At 41.4% G+C, this 20,281-nt stretch overlaps 1 protein-coding gene across 2 annotated transcripts in view; it reads right to left on the bottom strand.

Moving 5' to 3' along the window:
* Positions 1–20,281, bottom strand: part of LOC109889959 (VPS10 domain-containing receptor SorCS3-like) — a 53,758-nt gene that overhangs the window by 2,099 nt on the left and 31,378 nt on the right. The window contains exons 5-26 of one of the 2 annotated variants that reach the window (XM_020481822.2): positions 20,122–20,195; positions 18,661–18,725; positions 17,995–18,113; positions 15,603–15,692; positions 15,161–15,340; positions 14,749–14,895; positions 13,824–13,926; positions 12,999–13,075; positions 12,784–12,878; positions 11,382–11,483; positions 10,930–11,047; positions 10,515–10,648; positions 9,917–10,030; positions 9,570–9,741; positions 8,411–8,594; positions 7,987–8,120; positions 7,723–7,846; positions 6,291–6,403; positions 5,947–6,078; positions 5,609–5,708; positions 4,628–4,733; positions 4,288–4,448 (exon numbers count right to left, since the gene is read on the bottom strand). In XM_020481822.2, the coding sequence (XP_020337411.1) occupies positions 4,288–4,448; positions 4,628–4,733; positions 5,609–5,708; positions 5,947–6,078; positions 6,291–6,403; positions 7,723–7,846; positions 7,987–8,120; positions 8,411–8,594; positions 9,570–9,741; positions 9,917–10,030; positions 10,515–10,648; positions 10,930–11,047; positions 11,382–11,483; positions 12,784–12,878; positions 12,999–13,075; positions 13,824–13,926; positions 14,749–14,895; positions 15,161–15,340; positions 15,603–15,692; positions 17,995–18,113; positions 18,661–18,725; positions 20,122–20,195 (2,644 nt within the window). The remainder of the gene's footprint in view (positions 1–4,287; positions 4,449–4,627; positions 4,734–5,608; positions 5,709–5,946; positions 6,079–6,290; positions 6,404–7,722; positions 7,847–7,986; positions 8,121–8,410; positions 8,595–9,569; positions 9,742–9,916; positions 10,031–10,514; positions 10,649–10,929; positions 11,048–11,381; positions 11,484–12,783; positions 12,879–12,998; positions 13,076–13,823; positions 13,927–14,748; positions 14,896–15,160; positions 15,341–15,602; positions 15,693–17,994; positions 18,114–18,660; positions 18,726–20,121; positions 20,196–20,281) is intronic. The other variant, XM_020481823.2, reaches the window with a different exon arrangement.

Here is a 20,281-nt window from a genome sequence, read left to right as displayed (position 1 = left end):
AGTTGGAAGGCAACAGAAGAGAAATCAATCTGTCTCAGATCACTAAGGTCTGCTGGAGGAGAGACCTGCTGTGAGATGAAGATTGGCCAAAGTGCTGACCTCCCAAAAAGCCTCCAGCCCAAATGTCTATCAGGACCACTGCAGTGCCACAATTGTCAAAAACAGTTAGCAGTCCCCTGCTTTAACAACCCAAAATGGTTTCCCTATGTCAACCTTTATGCTTCATGCTTACAGGAGCTTATGGTGCAGATTGAATTGGAAAGTAGGCCTATACCGTAAATCTTTCTGTATCTTGTAGTGGCTTATGATAATGCCTTCATGACACTTGAGATTGACACAATGCTTGCCATTGCAATCCATAATTCTCACAGAACTCATAACATCTGACACAAATCCCAGAAATGTTCCATAAGCACAAAAAGCTTATTTCTCTCACATTCTGTGCACAAATTTGTTTACATTCCTGTTACTGAGCATTTCTCCTTTGCCGAGATAATCCATCCACCTGACAGGTGTGGCATATCAAGAAGCTGATTAAACAGCATGATTGTTACATAGGTGTACCTTGTGCTGGGGGACAATAAAAGGCCACTTTAAAATGTGCAGTTTTTCACACAAAACAATGCGAATTCTGATAGAATATAAGGTAAAACGGATTTCTAGAGAGTGCTTCACTGTGGTTTTTATTACAGCTTGCTTGATGCATTAGCCATTTCTTTGAAAATGTGTGAGTTAGCTGACTAGCTAATTAGGGCTTTTTAACTTGCTGTCCAAGCAAAGATGAAAACATATTACAATGTTTCAATTATACTTTTTGTTTTACCCAATGCATTTTGCGTGATTAATTGATAAAAATGCGTGCTTGACTGGGTCCGAACGAGCTTGATGTATATTACGGCATTTTACAATACAACTTTATTGTCCATATGTTACATAGCATGATGGAAATGTGTCTTCTGCTCTGTACGTTGTGTGGACAGCTGATTTACATACAATACCAGTCAAAAGTTTGGACACATCTACTCATTCTGGGGTTTTTCTTTATTTGTACTATTTTCCACATTGTAAAATAATAGTGAAGACATCAAAAGTATGAAATAACACATATGGAATCATGTAGTAACCAAAAAAGTGCCAAACAAATCAACATGCACTACCGTTCAAATGTTTGGGTCACTTAGAAATGTCCTTGTTTTTGAAAGAAAAGCAAAATTGTTGTCCATTAAAATAACATCAAATTGATCAGAAATACAGTGTAGACTTGGTATTTTATTAGGATCCCCATTAGCTGTTGCAAATGCAGCAGCTACTCTTCCTGGGGTCCACACAAAACATGAAACATAATACATAATGACATAACACAGAACATCATAAAACAAGAACACCTCAAGGACAGAACTACATACATTTTTAAAAGGCACACGTAGCCTACATATCAATGCATACACACAAACTATCTAGGTCAAATAGGGGAGAGGCGTTGTGCCACGAGGTGCTGCTTTATCTGTTTTTTGAAACCAGGTTTGCAGTTTATTTGAGCGATATGAGATGGAATGAAGTTCCATGCAATAAGGGCTCTATATAATACTGAACGTTTTCTTGAATTTGTTCTGGTTTTGGGGACTATGATAAGTCCCCAGGTGGCATGTCTGGTGGGATAAGTGTGTGTGTCAGAGCTGTGTGTAAGTTGACTATGCAAACAATTTGGGATTTTCAACACATTGTTTCTTATAAAAATATGTTGTAAATTACTATTGTAGCTCTAAACGGGGGATTTTTAATGGAATATCTGTCACGACCTCCTCCGAAGTCGGTCCCTCTCCTTGTTTGGGCAAAGTTTGGCGGTCGACGTCACCGGTCTTCTAGCCATCGCCGATCCACCTTTAATTTTCCATTTGTTTTGTCTTGTCTTCCCACACACCGCACAGAACTCGCTTCGCCATTCCTCCACTAACCGCTTTCCCTTCCAGTGCGTACTGGGGTACCAGCCGGTTCTGGAACCTTGGCATCAGAGTCAGACCGAGGCTTCTGAGGTGGACAACTGGTTTAGGCACGCGGAGGAGACATGGGAAGCTGTCCGTGTTCACCTTCATTGGGCCATGCTGCGTCAAATGGAGAACGCAGACCGCCACCGCAGTGAGGCCCCGGTGTTCGCAACGAGCGACCGGGTCTGGCTCTCAACCCGAAATCTGCCCTTCCGAAAGCTGGGTCCGCGGTTTGTGGGGCCATTTAAAGTCCTGAGGAGACTGAACGAGGTTTGTTATAGGTTACAGCTTCCTCCCGATTACCGTATTAACCCCTCTTTCCATGTGTCCCTCCTCAGGCCGGTGGTGTCTGGTACGCTCCAGGAGTCTGAGGTGCGGGAGGTTCCTCCGCTCCCTCTGGACATTGAGGGGGCCCCGGCATACCTCATTCGCTCCATCCTGGATTCGAGGCGTCGGGCGAGGGGCCTTCAGTATCTCGTGGAGTGGGAGGGGTATGGCCCGGAGGAGAGGTGCTGGGTTCTGGTCGAGGACGTGTTGGACACTTTAATGCTGCAGGTGTTCCACCGTCTTCGTTCGGATCGCCCTGCGCCTCGCCCTCCGGGTCATCCCCGAGGCCGGTGTTGAAGCGCTGCTGGAGCCGCGCGTCAGGGGGGGGGGGGTACTGTCACGACATCCTCTGGTGACGTCGGCGGTCGACATCACCGGTCTTCTAGCCATCGCCGATCCACCTTTCATTTTCCGTTTGTTTTGTCTTGTCTTCCCACACACCTGGTTTCAATTCCATCAATTACATGTTGTGTATTTAACCCTCTGTTCCCCACATGTCCTTGTCTGGTATTGTTTATTGTAAGTGCTTGTGCACGTTATGTCTGAGCTTTTGTCCCATTGTATATATATTGTTTTGTTCACTGTAATTTTTATCATTAAAAACGGTCTTTTCTCTCCTGCACCTGACTTCTCTACCACCAGTACGCACGCCTTACAATATCTACATAGGCGCACAGAGGCTAATTATCTGCAACCATCACAGCTGTGTTCCAATGGCACGTCGTGTTAGCTAATCCAAGTTTATAATTTTAAAAGGCTAATTGATCATTAGAAAACCCTTTTGCAATTATGTTAGCACAGCTGAAAACTATTGTTCTGTTTAAATAAGCAATAAAACTGGCCTTCTTTAGACTAGTTGAGTATCTGGAGCATCAGCATTTGTGGGTTCGATTACAGGCTCAAAATGGCCAGAAACAAAGACCTGGTTCTGAAACTCGTCAGCCTATTCCTGTTCTGAGAAATGAAGGCTATAAATTGCCAAGAAACTGAATATCTCGTACAACGCTGTGTACTACTCCCTTCACAGAACAGCGCAAACTGACTCTAACCAGAATAGAAAGAGGAGTGGGAGGCCCCAGTGCACAACTGAGCAAGAGGTCAAGCACATTAGAGTATCTAGTTTGAGAAACAGACGCCTCACAAGTCCTCAACTGACAGCTTCATTAAATACTACCCGCAAAACACCACTTTCAACGTCAACAGTGAAGAGGCGACTTCGAGATGCTGGCATTCTAGGCAGAGTTCCTCTGTCCAGTGTCTGTGTTTTCATTTTATTGGCCAGTCTGAGATATGGCATTTTCTTTGCAACTCTGCTGGTGACACTTTGCTGGTGACACTGTCTGTGATTTATTTAGATTTCAAGGCACACTTAACCAGCATGGCTACCACAGCATTCTGCAGCGATACGACCTCCCATCTGGTTTGTTCTTAGTGGGACTATCATTTGTTTTCAAACAGGACAATGACCCAAAACACCTCCAGGCTGTGTAAGGGCTATTTGACCAAGAAGGATAGTGATGGAGCAATGCATCAGATGACCTGGCCTCCACAATCACCCGACCATGGGATGAGTTGGACCATAGAGTGAAGGAAAAGCAGCCAACAAGTGCTCAGCATATGTGGGAACTCCTTCAAGACTGTTGGAAAAGCATTCCAGGTGACTGCCTCATGAAGCTGGTTGAGAGAATGCCAAGAGTGTGCAAAGGGTGTCTACTTTAAATAACACTTTTTTGCTTAACACTTTTTGGTTACTTCATGATTCCATGTGTTATTTCATAGTGTTGATGTCTTCACTATTATTCTACAATGTAGAAAAGAGTACAAATAAATAAAAACCCTGGAATGAGTAGGTGTGTCCAAACGTTGACTGGTACTGTAGGCTACGACATGTGATCATTTTCTTGGGAGCCTGGCTCTGAAGGCCTAGGTCCAATAGGCAGGTCTGTTACTGTTCTAGACGCTACATCAAACTTACCTCTGCTCCTGGTCTTCAGTTCTTTCTCCATGAGTTCCTTCTCTGTGGTGAACTCACTGAGCTTCATCTTGGACATGGTATTGTTCTGCCCGACCGTGCCAATCATCTCCGGCTCCTTTTCCTGGTTCTCCTCAGCCTGGACATGGATCCAAGGGATTTTCCTAACAAGCCAGACACCACTCGACTGACGTCATGCAAACTTAACCTGCAGTACTGTAAGAACTTCACTTATGTGTTAATAGTTGAGAGTATAATGTGGCTTTCCGAATGCCACTAAGACAAAATAAGACAAAATAGGTTTGACTATAACCAACCAATGAATATTATAATGAGAACATACCTTTTCAACTTGAAGATAAAAAACGCAGCTAAACCAACAAACACCACAGACAGCAACATCAGCATGACTGAGCTACTGTGAATAGGGTTGGAGTAAACCAGAGGTGCTGGGGAAAGACAGACAGACCAGTTTCTGCTTTAGCCAATTCCTTTGTTGATATCATTTATTTAATGTAGTATTGTCTTTGTAATACTCTTGTCTATAACTGTTCTGTACTGTGTCATGTACGTTTTGTGTGGACCCCAGGAAGAGTAGCTGCTGCATAAGGGATCCTAATAAACTAAAATAATAAATAAATAAACACACAAAAAAGAAACCAGCAAATATTCATTTTTTCACGTAGTATGAGCCCATTAGGTCTGAGCGGTTCAGAAGGAGCGGTATCTGTCATGTTCCATTTTAAGGAGGCATACAAAGAGCCTCCATACATGAGGTCGCACTCTATCTCCCCATGCATCTGAAAGGTTTGTGCTTAGTCATGGCTTTAAGTGCTGAGGCGTATTATTCTGAGTATGTATTAACCCACCCCTCCCAAACCATATTTCTCTCTTCCAAGATGAGACCAGTGAAGTTGATGACCTTTCCATAGCATTTTAAAGGCTTCTCAGACCTTTCCATGCAGACACAAGTGAAGACAGATCAATCGCTGGATGAAAAGGGTAAAGTAATGTGGGCTTGATCGACACGTTTTGGTGATATGCTAATATCCAAATGACCCCACTGATTTCCAAGGTGCATACTAAAGATACCCGTTGTTAATCGTATTATTGATCGCAATGACTCCAAGACACTCTACTGTAATAAGATAGTTGTAAAAGGGATTCAATGGAAAATGTCCATCAACATCTGCTGTTGACATTAGTTGACATTGTCTGGTGAATTGAGTGTCAGTACAGTACTTATTATAATATTTTGAATTGTTTATGTATTGTTACTTTGCACTTTATACTGTGAAAGAGACAAAGAAAAACTGCAACTTACCCAAAGTTAGCTGTGTGATGTAAACAATTATTTGAGTGTCAGCTTTCAACTCAAACTGGACCAATCCGTGGTTCAGGGCATTTATAACAAGGTTTGATATCTGTTTGACATAATAGACAAATGACTTGGCACCCCAAAATGTGCATTTGCAAAGATTATTCTTTTCAAATTTGAATAAAGGTTTATGATAACATTATCTTGGAAAACCAATTAAGTCAGTTAAACCCCATTGTTTATACAAATGTGGATTTTGAGCAGATGAATTAGACGATTAGATCTGTTCTAGAAGATTTCCAAAAAGACAAACTCTTGTAAGAAGTCAAGCAAAATATGCTTACACTCACTAAGTCCTCTTTGTTCCGCTTCCCATGTTCAGGCAACTGTGTCTCAGGCAGGATAAATAGTTCTGCTGTTGTTGGAACACCTGGAAACAACGATACTAACAGCCGTTCCTCTGGAAATCCAGAAACCTGTAATAACAGTCGTACATTCAAACATACACACTGCTATTGTGGGAAAACACATGATACTAAACATCTATGTTCACTTTACTTCTTTAATATGTCACATTGAATGAAGTAATCCTCATCATGTCTCATGTTTTGAAATTGCTAAGACCATAAAAGACATTGCGTGACAACCTCATGTTGACTGTCGTCCCAGAGGGAACTTCTTCCTGTACCTGTGATACAGCTGTCCTCACCACGCGGCCCACGTCCTCTCTCCACTCCGGGATGTCAGGGTTGTGCTCGTCCAAAGCCGGAGAGAACGATAACAGCAGGGATTTGAAGAAATCTGTGATACATGGAGGATGCTGCCATGAACCCTCTACCACAAAGTGTTTCCGTGTGGCACTGTACCATTTAGAATTATTTAGTTTGCTCAGAATTGCTTTTGATCTGACATGAATTTACAATTTATTCTTGTTCCTCATGGCATGGAGGTGACTAGCTGGGAGTAAAGGTGACTAGCTGGGAGTAGAGGTGACTAGCTGGGAGTAGAGGTGACTAGCTGGGAGTAGAGGTTACTAGCTGGGAGTAGAGGTGACTAGCCGGGAGTAGAGGTTACTAGCTGGGAGTAGAGGTTACTAGCTGGGAGTAGAGGTGACTAGCAGCGAGTAGAGGTTACTAGCTGGGAGTAGAGGTTACTAGCTGGGAGTAGAGGTTACTAGCTGGGAGTAGAGGTTACTAGCTGGGAGTAGAGGTGACTAGCAGGGAGTAGAGGTGAGTAGCTGGGAGTAGAGGTTACTAGCTGGGAGTAGAGGTGACTAGCAGGGAGTAGAGGTTACTAGCTGGGAGTAGTGGTTACTAGCTGGGAGTAGAGGTGAGTAGCTGGGAGTAGAGGTTACTAGCTGGGAGTAGAGATGACTAGCTGGGAGTAGAGGTGACTAGCTGGGAGTAGAGGTGACTAGCTGGGAGTAGAGGTGACTAGCTGGGAGTAGAGGTGACTAGCAGGGAGTAGAGGTTACTAGCTGGGAGTAGAGATACTAGCTGGGAGTAGAGGTGACTAGCTGGGAGTAGAGGTTACTAGCTGGGAGTAGAGGTGACTAGCTGGGAGTAGAGGTTACTAGCTGGGAGTAGAGGTTACTAGCTGGGAGTAGAGGTTACTAGCTGGGAGTAGAGGGTACTAGCTGGGAGTAGAGGTGACTAGCTGGGAGTAGAGGTGACTAGCTGGGAGTAGAGGTGACTAGCTGGGAGTAGAGGTGACTAGCTGGGAGTAGAGGTGACTAGCTGGGAGTAGAGGTGACTAGCTGGGAGTAGAGGTGACTAGCTGGGAGTAGAGGTTACTAGCTGGGAGTAGAGGTGACTAGCTGGGAGTAGAGGTGACTAGCTGGGAGTAGAGGTGACTAGCTGGGAGTAGAGGTGACTAGCTGGGAGTAGAGGTTACTAGCTGGGAGTAGAGGTGACTAGCTGGGAGTAGAGGTGACTAGCTGGGAGTAGAGGTGACTAGCTGGGAGTAGAGGTGACTAGCTGGGAGTAGAGGTGACATCCACATTGTCACTAACAAGGAGGCAGTGTTTACATGAACATAGAAGATGTGTGATTAAAAGGTTGCATAACTACGTTACATTCATATTACCAATAAAGACATTCGAAGGACTCCTTCCCACTCACCTTTGACAATGATGACCTTGGTATCCTGCAGTATGTTGCACCCAGAAGACACTTGGACCATGATCCTGTTCATGCCCTCCTTCCAAAATGTGTACGAGATGCTTCCATCCAAGGTTATTAAGGGCTGGGTTTCGCAAGATAAAGAGAATGGCATAGAAAACCGCACAACCTTGCCTTTTCCAGCACACATGGAAAACACAAAGGACAAAAATATCTTTCCGCAAATAAACTCAAGGTCAGAGTAATTGGGTGAAGGAACCTCACCTCGGAGCTGTTTTCAAACCACCAGAAGAAGGTGAGTGTTCTGTGGTGGACAGGCCAGACCACAGCCGTTAGGTTAGCTTCTTTCTTCCGGATGGCAACAATAGGAGCTGAGAGATACACACGCTCCACTGGGCCTGAGACACACCAAAGCACACAAGAGAACCATATTGGCCAATATAAACTGAAAGCAGTCTTTTTGGGAACAGTAAATTGGTTAGTTGACCAATACAACCAAATCAAACAGCTTCATAAGCACTTAACAGTCAATCCATTAAAGGTTGTTGTAGGTCAATCTATAGTTGGTGACATATGATCATCCGTAACCTATGCTGGTGTCAGTAGTTTACTGTGGTAACATGCTTGGGCAGGAAAAGTCATTAAACCACATTAGACATAAGAGAACCAGTGTTTCTCATTGACATACTGGTGATGTGTAGGAACAGGGAGCTAATGTCATAACCCTGGCTGTTCTCTGCATGTGCTGTCACTCTGAAGATCCCATCTTCTCTATAGCTGTGTTTGATTCCATCGCCTCTCCGGCTCAGGTTGTACATGAAAGTGATGCCGTCCCCAAAGTCTAGCTGGATATAAGTCCACAGCGAGTTTCCCTAGAGACAAGAAGTAAGACAGGCATCATTAGTCAAAACAGATTATGTTATGACACTGCATTATCTTTCACAGGGAAGAGCTGTCTATGGAAATACTTGGGATGAGATTTGAGATTAGACATTGGAGAAGTACAGGGCCCAGTTTTTCTAAACTTTTAAATCAGAATCAGAATGAGCCGGATGATCTAATCCTCTTTTTTTGTTATCCAGGATCAGATCAATCTGGCCATTTCTTTGACATTTTTTTCAGAAAATAATCAGATAGGATCATTCTGATCCAGATACCACAATATCAAGATCACAGAATCTGTCATAGGGAAACAGAGATGAGTAAACTACATGAACAAATGTACCTAGACTACAAATAATAGAGCCTGCATATCACTTATAAGTAAGTACATTTATTTGAAACTTCTCAATATAACAACATATCTATACTGCGATCAATTAAACAAAATTCAACTTTGGTTACAGAACAGAACGTTTTTAAAAACCTTGTCACCTTCGTTACATTGAATCCACCCTTCATGTGGTGTCAAAATAATCCCGATTTTGGGCATCAAAACTATCCTAATCACTATTTTTGAGTTTTGAAAAACACAAACATTCAACCCCGATTAAAGGTGAGATTGGATGACCAAATTTGTATCCCTATCAGAATCACCTTTTTCAGTTTTGTAAAAACCCAATTCTAACATTTAGTCCTATTTGATTGCCGAAATATGATCAGATAACTTTTGAAAAATGGAGACGGGAAAGTGAGAGATAAAGATAGAAAGCCAAACAGACACAGACAAATGTAGTGAGTCATAGTGCTTTCATCCCAAAACCAGAAGAGAAAAGTTCAGGCTTTGGGGACGTCACATCAACCAACACAAGATAATCCAGGACAAACATCCACAGTTTACTGATGAAATAATAATAATATGTCTAGTAATGGCACAGTTTCAGTTGGTGGTGGGAGAGGAAACTCACATCGTCCAGATACACCAGGAAGGTGACATTACTGCCCACGGTGGCGGTGAGCTCTCCCTGGCTGGTAGTCAGTCTGAGGCCTCTGGGAGGCCTGGGGGAACAATGCTGTTTCCTGGGGGAGTACACATCCTTCCCTCCCTCTTTGCAATTATTGGACAAAACCTTTCTGTACCTGAACATTCACAGCATAGATGTAATTTTAGAATGGAGAGTGAGACTAGCTTTGACGTAATCTCACAATGCAGAGAGAGTCATTTGCTGAACAAAGGGCCCTATCAAATCACAGCACATAGTGTTATTTTGCCCAAGGAAGGAAGGAATTAGGGACAGTACTACAAGTTACCTACCCTGTGCTGTTGAGGTAGTTATGGCTAGTGCTACAGCTTCTTGTCACAGTGCTTGGGTTGAACCAAAAAGCAGGGGTACACTTTCCATCGGCTTGACGTTCATACCCATAATCACTGTAAAACATGAGACATTTCAGTCTCCTTTCCCCTATCTGTCATGGAAAAGTATTTTTAGTTGAACGATAGGTAAGACTGAGTGCTAGTATGACTACATGGTTTAAAATCATATCTAGAGACATGAGTATTGTCAGATCAAAGAGAATTTCAGACAGAAAGATAAGACATTTAGAATTAATTTAGCAATTAATTACGTATTAATTGGATGATGATAAATCATTTGACATTATGTAAATTAGACCAGCCTGTTAGTCACATTCACAATTTTCTAACTATAATTGGATTGTGTGTATGCATGAACAGTGGCTATATGCAATAAACTAGAGAACATCTTGGGAATTGAAGAGGTATAAAGTTGAGCAAACTAATATTTGTGGTTAGATGTGTGATTAGGAGGGCTGAGTGTTGGGGGATGGGTTACACTTACAATGCCCTTGCCTATTCACTGACGTAAAAAACGAGGAAGTCTACCATAACTTGCCATTCAAAATCATATGTCCTGCAGATGCATGGTTCTGAGGATATGACTCGGGAGTAGTCCTGGGCCAGCATACAGCGGTTACCCGGCCTCCGTTTCATAAAGGTCTGCTTCTCTCCCATCACACATGGCTCTCCCTATCAAACAACATGACATGTCATTCCCTGTGGGGAATTTCATTACATTGATTCAATGTTTTTTAGTGCCCAACAGTCTGAAATTATACTGTATGAATATACAATGTGATTCAGCGTGTGTATGTATATGTGTGTCTGTGTGTGTGTGTGTGTGCGTGCGTGTACGTGTGCGAGTGCGAGCATGCGTGTGCATGCATTTATGTGCTGCGTTTACAGTTACATTAAACCAACATGCCCATCTTGATGTTGGCATCAAAACAATAACTTTCAATGTCTTTTACCTTGTTATGTAGGTGCCAAGTCTGATAATCTCCATCCATGCATCTCCTGCTAAAGATGGCTTTGTAGTCAATCTTTATCAGCTGCCATTCTGAAACACGGCTTAAGTGTCCAGTGAAACTTAAATCAACAAAACAAAACATTAGGTAAGTTGTTAGCCTTATTGTCTTTTTCGCTTGAAAAATTAAGATGCTGGGTCTGCTCAGACCAGTATTTTGCTGTGGCTGAGGCGCACAAACTAAACACAAACAAAAATAATATATATGCCAACACAATTACGTGTATCACACCTCTGGGCAAACAAAACATTGTAAATTGAGAAATTAAGTGTAAACGCTATTTACCCATTCATGCATAATAACAACAATATTTTACTCTCATCACCAGATGAGCTGGAATCTAGAATATGAGGTCTGTGTTTACTTAATGTTGGCCAAATCCCGACTCCACTTACGTGATGATGTGATTCTCTGGCTGCATGAGAACTCCATCCAGAAACAAAGGAGCCAGAGAGAAACTGTGGCGATCCCATTTCTTACCCTCATCCAGACTTACCCTGTTTTACAACACAGGACAATAACTATTAACAAATTATTGAATACATAATGAGGTTTATTAGTTTCAAGTTTTAATGTCACATGCATAAGTACAGTGAAATGCCTTTCTTGCAAACTCAAAACAATGACTATGTTAGTAATGGTATAATTACAATTATAAACTGGGTGGTTTGAGTCCTGAATTCTGATTGGCTGACAGCCATGGTATATCAGACCGTATACCACGGGTATGACAAAACATTTAGTTTCACTGCTCTAATTACGTTGGTAACCAGTTTATAATAGCAATAAGGCTCCTTGAGGGTTTGTGATATATAGCCAATATACCACGGCTAAAGGCTGTGTCCAGGCACTCCGTGTTGCGTTGTGCGTAAGAACAGCCCTTAGCCGTGGTATATTGGCCGTATACCACACCTCTTCTGGCCTTATTGCTTAAGTACACCACAATTCCAAAAGACGTAACTCTATGGCATCTTTGTAATCTTTGTAAGGTGTGACAATGAAAAGAGTTTAACAGAAAATATTTCTAACCATTTCTACAAACAGAGGTCAACAAACGGTGTCCAAATTCCTGGTGTTACTGTTCTTCAGACAGTGAGATACATTCTCACCATGACGTAGATGAAAAATAAAGTACTCTTATCAGCTTGTTCTCTATGTGGGAAATTATCCCAACTACACACTCAACAATGGAACCAATGTTTCACGGGTCTAGGTAAATATCGAAGGTAACAAAACATAAAAAAAATTATATGACTCATGCTCTAACAATTGAGGGACTTAAATCACCTTTCACAGATCTTAATTGACTGTGACACTATTTCAGTGCGGGGGACATCAAAGTATCTGGTGTGACAGAGTTCCAACAACACAAGGACCCAGGCCAACAAAGTCCCTCGATACTTCAAACCTCTACTTGGCTACATTTGCATAAAAGCTCTCGAAAATACCCACGAACAGTACAAAGCGGTAACAGCCATTTTTTTGTTGAAAGGATTCTGACAGTTTTGATGTGGAGAGAGAAACAGTTGCAGTTGCTGGAGATAGACATCCCATGCAAACGTACCTTGCCAATCAGCATTTCAAAGGCTAAATATAATCGTATGCAACAACAACACCAAAGCTGAAATCAGAATGAAATGAATTGTGTCCTGAAATACGAACTTCAGCCATTAGTCTCAACGTTTTGCACACCAGTTTCTGAAATCAACTGGTAAGTTACAGTGTAATGCATCTTTACATACAGTGAATATCATTATTATACTCCCATACGCTGTAGTAGAATTACAGTGAACCTACCATACATGCCGGATGGGTACTGTTGCAACTAAAGAAACTGCAACTAAAGCACCTCCATTGTCAAGAAACCAAACACCGAGTTCTTCTTCAAAAATCTAAAGAAGGTAGAAGATAATAAACATGATTTACATCAGAAGTTGTTCACATTCAAAATGCAAATTTTAGACAAAACTAACTGAAGTTGGAGTCCATTTTGAGGCACAGATCAGTCTCACCTGTCTCCAGCTATTTCCAGCATCAGATGTTATAAACATTCCAAGGTTAGTGGAGGACAGCTCTGTACCAATGTTGCCTGAAAACAAAAACAAATATATGAATTTATATACTGATATATTTGCATAGTAAAGACTCATATTTTCAAAGGAAACAAACCTGCATAACAAACCTGCATATTTTTTTTATAAATTGAAGGACCTGATCTCATTATAAACACGTTTATTGATCTGTATTCCGTTAACAGATTCTTTACATTTCTACCACATATAACAGTTTGCACAAAAAATTTTTTTAACAGCTGTGCCTACCTTTACTAATTTGTTGGTTGAACACAGAAACAGGTGTAACAGTATAACTTTAAACCGTCCCCTCGCCCATCCCCGGGCTCCTCTGCACACATCAACAACAGTCACCCACGAAGCATCGTTACCCATCAATCAAAAGCCGCGGCCCTTGCAGAGCAAGGGGAACTACTACTTCAAGGTCTCAGAGCAATTGACGTCACCGATTTAAACAGTATTTAGCGCGCACCACCGCTAACTGAGCTAGCGTTTCACATCCATTACACTCACCCCCCTTTTGACCTCCTCCTTTTCCGCAGCAACCAGTGATCCGGGTCAACAGCATCAATGTAACAGAATAACTTTAGGCCATCCCCTCGCCCATACCAGGGCTCGAACCAGGGACCCTTTGCACACATCAACAACAGTCACCCACGATGCATTGTTACGCCATCGCTCCACAAAAGCCGCGGCCCTTTAACTAAGCTAGCGTTTCACATCCGTCACACAGGCATTATCAACCTATTTCTACTTCTGTCCTACCTGTAGCTACAATGATCCCAGGTGCTGAGTCCATGCTAAAGATGCGTCCAGGTAGGTAAGGGTTCACTGGCGTATCCAGGTGCAGATGCAGAGAACAAAATGGCTGCCAAAACAAACACAATGGATTCAATTTAGATATAGACCTAAACCAAGACACCAAATCAAACATCTTATTCGGATCCATATCTGACTCATTTATATTTGACTCTGTATTCAAACTGCGCAAACTAATCTCTATTTAAAAAGGACGTTTACAAAGACCATTTATGGAACAAATACACTTTTTTAATCTTTTCCACCAACAGATTGAAACTGGCTGCAGAGGACATTGGAGCTGGCATTTCCATTTTAAAGCCATGTAATTAAAAAAGATGTAAAGATGTAAGATGTAAAGATAAATCTGACAAACTTGTTTCATTTACTGATAAATCTGAATCACTCATCTTTCTGATTCAGCCACTTTGTGAAACATTAATAGAAGCTTTTACACACCCAGAAGGGAGGCCAGAGTACAACAGGCATTTGAACGACACAGGAAAAAACAGTGTTATATCAATAATTCCTCTAATTATTTTCTTAATGCATAATATGTGCGTATTATGTTAACTCGCTTTTAACATTCAAAATGATTGTATCACTTAAATTAATATCAAACATATCTAACCCAGAACACCACTAACTGCCATTAACTGTAATGTAACTTTCATTAGGGTGATGTATCTGAACAGTGATTACTGGAGGCAAATTGAACTAGTTGAGGTTGATGGAGATTTTGACACACTTTGTGGACTAGCAACTGCCATGAACAACTCCAACTCTTAAATCAATGAGCTTTGGTTGGATTGGAACATTTGATGAATGAATTTGTTCAGAAGCCAAATTAATTTGGTCATCATCCACCACGCCACCCATAACTTCAACTCACCAGGATGCAGTGCAGACTGTTTCCAGCCACATCAGTGTTGGGGGCTTGCAGCAGGGCCCAGGTCTGACCCTTGTTATAGGTGATGAATGTCTTCACTTCATGGCCCACCAATTTGTTGGCTAGAAATATGCCATTTATTCCTTCTACCTAGAATGACAATAAGACAAATGGATAAAACAAAAGAGGTATCGCATTGAGAGAGAGAGTGTGTATGTAATTATTTTAAACAATAACTTAATGGTTCTGAAAAATCTTTGCTCTGTGCGAAACTACACTGGAGATGAAATCATACCTTATCTTTCAGAGGTACTAAACAAACGGAACTTAACATAGTAATATGGTACACCTAAGAACACCTTATGGAAGTTGTTCCACAGGCTGAGTGTCTTACATACACATACAATAGATGTACCTTATACAGGTCGACCAGTACATTTCCGCCTGGCTCTCTTCTGGTCCGGAGGTTCTCTAGAGACAGAGTGAAGTATACCCCTGGAGAGTCTGAGATATACAGGCTGTAGGTGTCATTCTGGTTCCACTCCTGTACAGCAGAAAACACCTGCTTCTCATTTGTACTGATGATGTGCATGTCCTGTTAGAGGAGTGAGAGATGGTGAAAGGATGAACATATGGGCAGGTAGGTAGAGACAAATAGATAGACACACAGACAGAGGGAGAGAAATATGCTGTAGAGAGAGCAAAATAACAAGTGTGCTTCAAGATGAGCAGCTTACGGCCCCCACAACATGACAGCAGTCTGAGTAAAGTGAGGCTTCAGAAATGAAAATTGTCTCACGTTCCTCAAACTGTAGCTGCATCTGTCGCAAGGTGTATTTGGGTAGTTTGATGCTTACCTTAGGAAGACAGTATTTGGGTAGCTGAATTCGCTTAAATGATTCCCTCATATAGGACACAAAGTAACTCGCCTGCCCTGACTTGGTAACCTGTGGAAGAAAAAAAACATCTTGCTTCAAGAGCTCTTGTGGGCTAATAAGCGTAACGCTAGCTTGTCAAGTTCATATTTTATTGAGTATGTTAAACTCATCGATGTTTCAGGCATGCTGGGCTTCATTAGAATGAATCAATTTGAAATGTCAATGATTTTAACACACTCATTTTTTACTGCACCTTGACTTGAGGTCGTGGAAGGACTGACTTACCCCACAGAAGAACTCTGTTATTTTTCAAATATTCTAGAAGTGAAAATGTAGGTACAACTTCAATCCAGTTTTGGAAAATCGAGTTTAGCCATTTCAATACAAGAATTTACAAAAATTCTAATGAAGAAATACATTTAAAATCAGAATTCTTTTGTGTAATTCAGGGACTTTATGCTACAACACGGTAGGCAATACAAGTTTATACACCAACATCCCAATTAAATACTACTGTATTTACAGTTGCTGAACAAATGGTTTTGTCCTTCTCTACATGTCTTAGATGTACCACTACCACCCCTCCACTCTATGGCCCATACCACTTGATTTCTTATTTTCTAATCAACTAGAGGGATGGCGATTGTCTCCAAACAGACTACATTAGAGCTCTAATGGAATAATCTATCGAAAATCAATGGGCTACATTTTCACAGGCCAGATTTCTGAGGATGTTGCACTTGGCTGTTCCTTCTCCCCCAAGAGACATTCGAGAGGTGTTGAAGACTGCTTATTTCGTTGTAGCCCAATCGATAACCTCATTACTCTTTGTCAAGTTAAATCCAACTGCCCGAAGCAATGAAAGTCACAAGAAAGTCATCTGTACCGCCACAGCTCCCTGCACAACCTGGTCTCAGAGAATTTCCTATTATTCTGTACAGAAATCCAAGACACTCCATTTAGTATAAGATGTTACGTTTCGAATGGTATGTAGCAATTTGTGGATGTCCATCACCCATTTTGTATGATACGTTAAGAATTACAATTTGAATTATATGTTACGAATTTGCTAAATGTATGATAGTTACGAATTGTAGCTAGGTGGCTAACATTAGCTAGGCTAGGGGTTAAGGGTTATGGTTAAGTTTAGGAGTTAGGTTAAAAGGTTGAGGTTAGGGTTAGAGTTAGGGGAAGGGTTAGCTAACATGCTAAGTAGTTGCAAAGTATCTAAACTGTAGTAAGCCATTGAACATTTGCTAATTAGCTAAAATGTTAAAGTTGCCCGTGATGTGATTCACGTTATACACCCACCATCCACCCCGACCAACCAACCTACTTTAGTTTTTGCTTTTTAGTAACCATCTGTCTTATGTAACCATACCCAGCATAACATATCATACACATTTGAATGTCCGGAATTGCATTTACTATGTTACACCTAGTCTATGAGACCAGGCTGCCTGCAACAAGCCAGCTGTGTCCAACTAGGCTATTTTCACCAAAATCTATGATGATGGGGTCAATTCCATCTCAACTCCAATTCGATTCCGACATTGTATTGGATCATTATTTATGACCCAGACAGTTACTAATTATTTAGAATGAGAATTATTTTGTTCATTAATCGCATTTTCAATTAAATCCCTGAATTGACATAGTTGAAACAAATCAACTTACCACTGTACAATCTACCATTTATCTACATACTCACAAAGGTGATTTTTATAGGCAAGACGCAGCCCCACATAACCATAAACCCCACATTACATGTCTGTCTCATTCTAAACCAAAAGAGAACACTTGAAGAGCACTTACTGTATGTCGTGTAAGTCTTAGCAAACCATTTCTACATCATATTATTAAACACTGTTACACAATAGGTGAACCTAAACCCTCATTAGTGCTGCAAAACTGTGTAAATGGAGGAAGAGCAAAGCTGACAGAGAAAGACAGACATCTTCTGCTGTAAATGGAAATCAATGGCAACAGGAGGCAGTAGAAATCAAATCAGTCATAATGACACACAATGTCATTGCCTAATGCGAGCCAATGTCATGTCAACCTAGTTGGCAGTAACAACCCAAACTCCATACAGATTCCTTGCCCAATTATAAGAAAAGCCTTTCAGCAGATGTGATGAAAAAAACACTTATTTTTTTCAGCAGTCACAGAATCCTTCAACATCATAGGCAGCTTGGACAATAGATAATCAAGATCTAAGTGTAGCAGGTGTTTGGAAAGAAAGACATTTTGTAGACTTCAATGGTACAACACTGATTGGCTGCAGCAGAAGAACAGAGTTCACAGAAAAACACAAGCCTTTTGTGAACGTATAAAATGTACCGAAGATATAGACAGATACGGTACACACCTGAACAAACACATAGTTGTCCTGAACAACCAGAGAATTTTTGTCTATGTATCCCGGGAACAGGTATTGTCTGTTTGATTCTGTGCATCGTTGAGCTCTGCACTTAACATACTGAGCACCTAACACAGAAGAGAACTAGATTAGTTGTCAGTAACAATCCTAGAAAAAAACAACCAATGAAGAGAAATCACAAATGAATGGACTTCCGTCTATCTTTAGTGGGCACTACTCTTTCCAAACCATTTCTACATTTTCTGAGGACAGGATACTAAAAGCATTCCTCTTGCACTGTGACAAAAACAAAAAAAGTGTTGATAATTCAATCATTGTCTCTCACATCACACAAGTAATAATATTTTGTCCCACCCCGGAATCTCAGTAACTGGTTTGATTGAATAAAGTCAATAGTATTAGTGTTTTTGGAGAATCAAGGTTCTGATATGGGGCACAAGGGTCCGATTAAAGGGAAAAAATCTCTATCAATCTATTATATAAAGCTCTATATTTGTCAAGAGACTCCTACTCTGCTTTACAGTGCTTCTGGGGCCTATCCTGCAGCCCAGAATGAGCCTTATATTCCAGTGACCTCGCTCTAAATGGGAGGCAAGGGGTCCTTGGGGTCCTGCTACTGTGGGGGAGGGAGGCAAGCTACAGAGCAGCACTCACGTCCTTTGGCGATGTGGGTCTCCATGTGGACCACATCTGCCTCTCTGTCTAGCCCAGTTTGTGCCCTGCAACATAGGAGAGAGAGTTGATGGAAAACAGAGACGAAAGAGGACAAGAGTGGGGGAGGAAGGTGAAAGGTGGAGGAAGAGGAGGTAGAGGAGGAGAATGAAAAGGGGGAAGAGGAGGACAGCAATTTAGAGGAGGACTAAGAAGAAGAAAAAGATGGGGAAGAGGGGGTGGAGGTGATGGAGGAAAAAGAGAATGGGGAAGGGGAGGACGAAGAGGAGGGGAAGAGGAGGAGGATGATGAGGAAGAGGAGGGGAGGAGGATTAGGAAGAAGAGGGGGCGGAGAGGATGAGGAAGAGGAGGGGGAGGAGGATGAGAAAGAGGAGGGGGCAGACGAGCAATTTAGAAGTAGGGGGATGGCCTTAAGAGGACAGTGGTAGCCTGTGATGGACAGCCTTATTCTGTGTTTCGCTTTACAGCACAGACAACACATCTCCATTTCCTGTACGCCAACTTCCAATTTGCGCCAGCCTCAGCAATTCATCTTAATTTGTGATAGCGTAAACAAAGGGAGACAGAAGCGGGAAAGCCTCCACACTACACAATTACTTAGGTTTGTGGTGCTCTCTCTCTCTCTCTCTCTCTCTCTCGTTTTTAAGATGGCATAAAGGAAAGGTAAACTCTATTATATGTTACTATTCTAAAAACATTATATAGAGGCAAAAACATGTAATGCATTCAGTAAATACAAACAGTTAAACAATTCATCCGTGAAACCATATATTTTCCAAGCACATTATATCTCTTATATATCTTGTGTGGGGTGCTATTAGTCCATTCATGCTGTCCTTATTCATCAATTGCTTTGCTGTTCATGTGAGGAGGGTGTCCTCCAAACAATGTCCTTTCTTTTTCAGCTTGAGAGGCACTTGGGTTTGACACATAACATGACTGACTGTGGTAAACTGCATCACATCAATTTGCCTTGTGTATGTGCACTTGAAATTACAGAATGACAACTAGCAAAAACAACATGTTATTCTTGGGCTTTAGAAAGAGGAGTCCATTATTCCCGGCTACGTGATATGGGTTCAAGTACTGTAGGTTGGTTGTCATAATCTGTCAAGACCTGTTTTGACAGACACTAGTAAATCCATCTGACAGAGTTCGGTATGGATCCATACATAACCTCCATTTACTAATTAGGAAAATGACTTTGACCACACACTGCAGTTGGTCATTCAATTTACATTATGATTTAGTTTCTGTTTTTATCCTCACCAATTCGGGGCTAAAAGACAATGTGCTTTACATAATATTTTTCAAGATAGCTGCAAGATAGCATTTCTAATTTGCATTTGAGATTCTATATAAGATACAAATGCTAAAGGAGTGTTTCCGAAAGGAGTGTTTCTCAATGAATATTGACAAACATGGGCAGGAATGAAATCATACCAGAAGAACCGGCCAGGAGTTACATTCTCACTAACCAACTGCCATTTTCTTCCAAAATCCATTGTGCTGTACACCTGACAAAACATGAATTTGATCAAACATTGTTACATCAAGTCTGTATATTCAACCTTTACAATTATGTTATGCAGAACAAGTGATG

Source organism: Oncorhynchus kisutch, linkage group LG4 (assembly GCF_002021735.2).
Source record: "Oncorhynchus kisutch isolate 150728-3 linkage group LG4, Okis_V2, whole genome shotgun sequence".
Lineage (NCBI taxonomy): Eukaryota > Metazoa > Chordata > Actinopteri > Salmoniformes > Salmonidae > Oncorhynchus > Oncorhynchus kisutch.
Note: the sequence above shows the minus strand (reverse complement) of the source record. Positions and strands in the feature narration are given on the sequence as shown.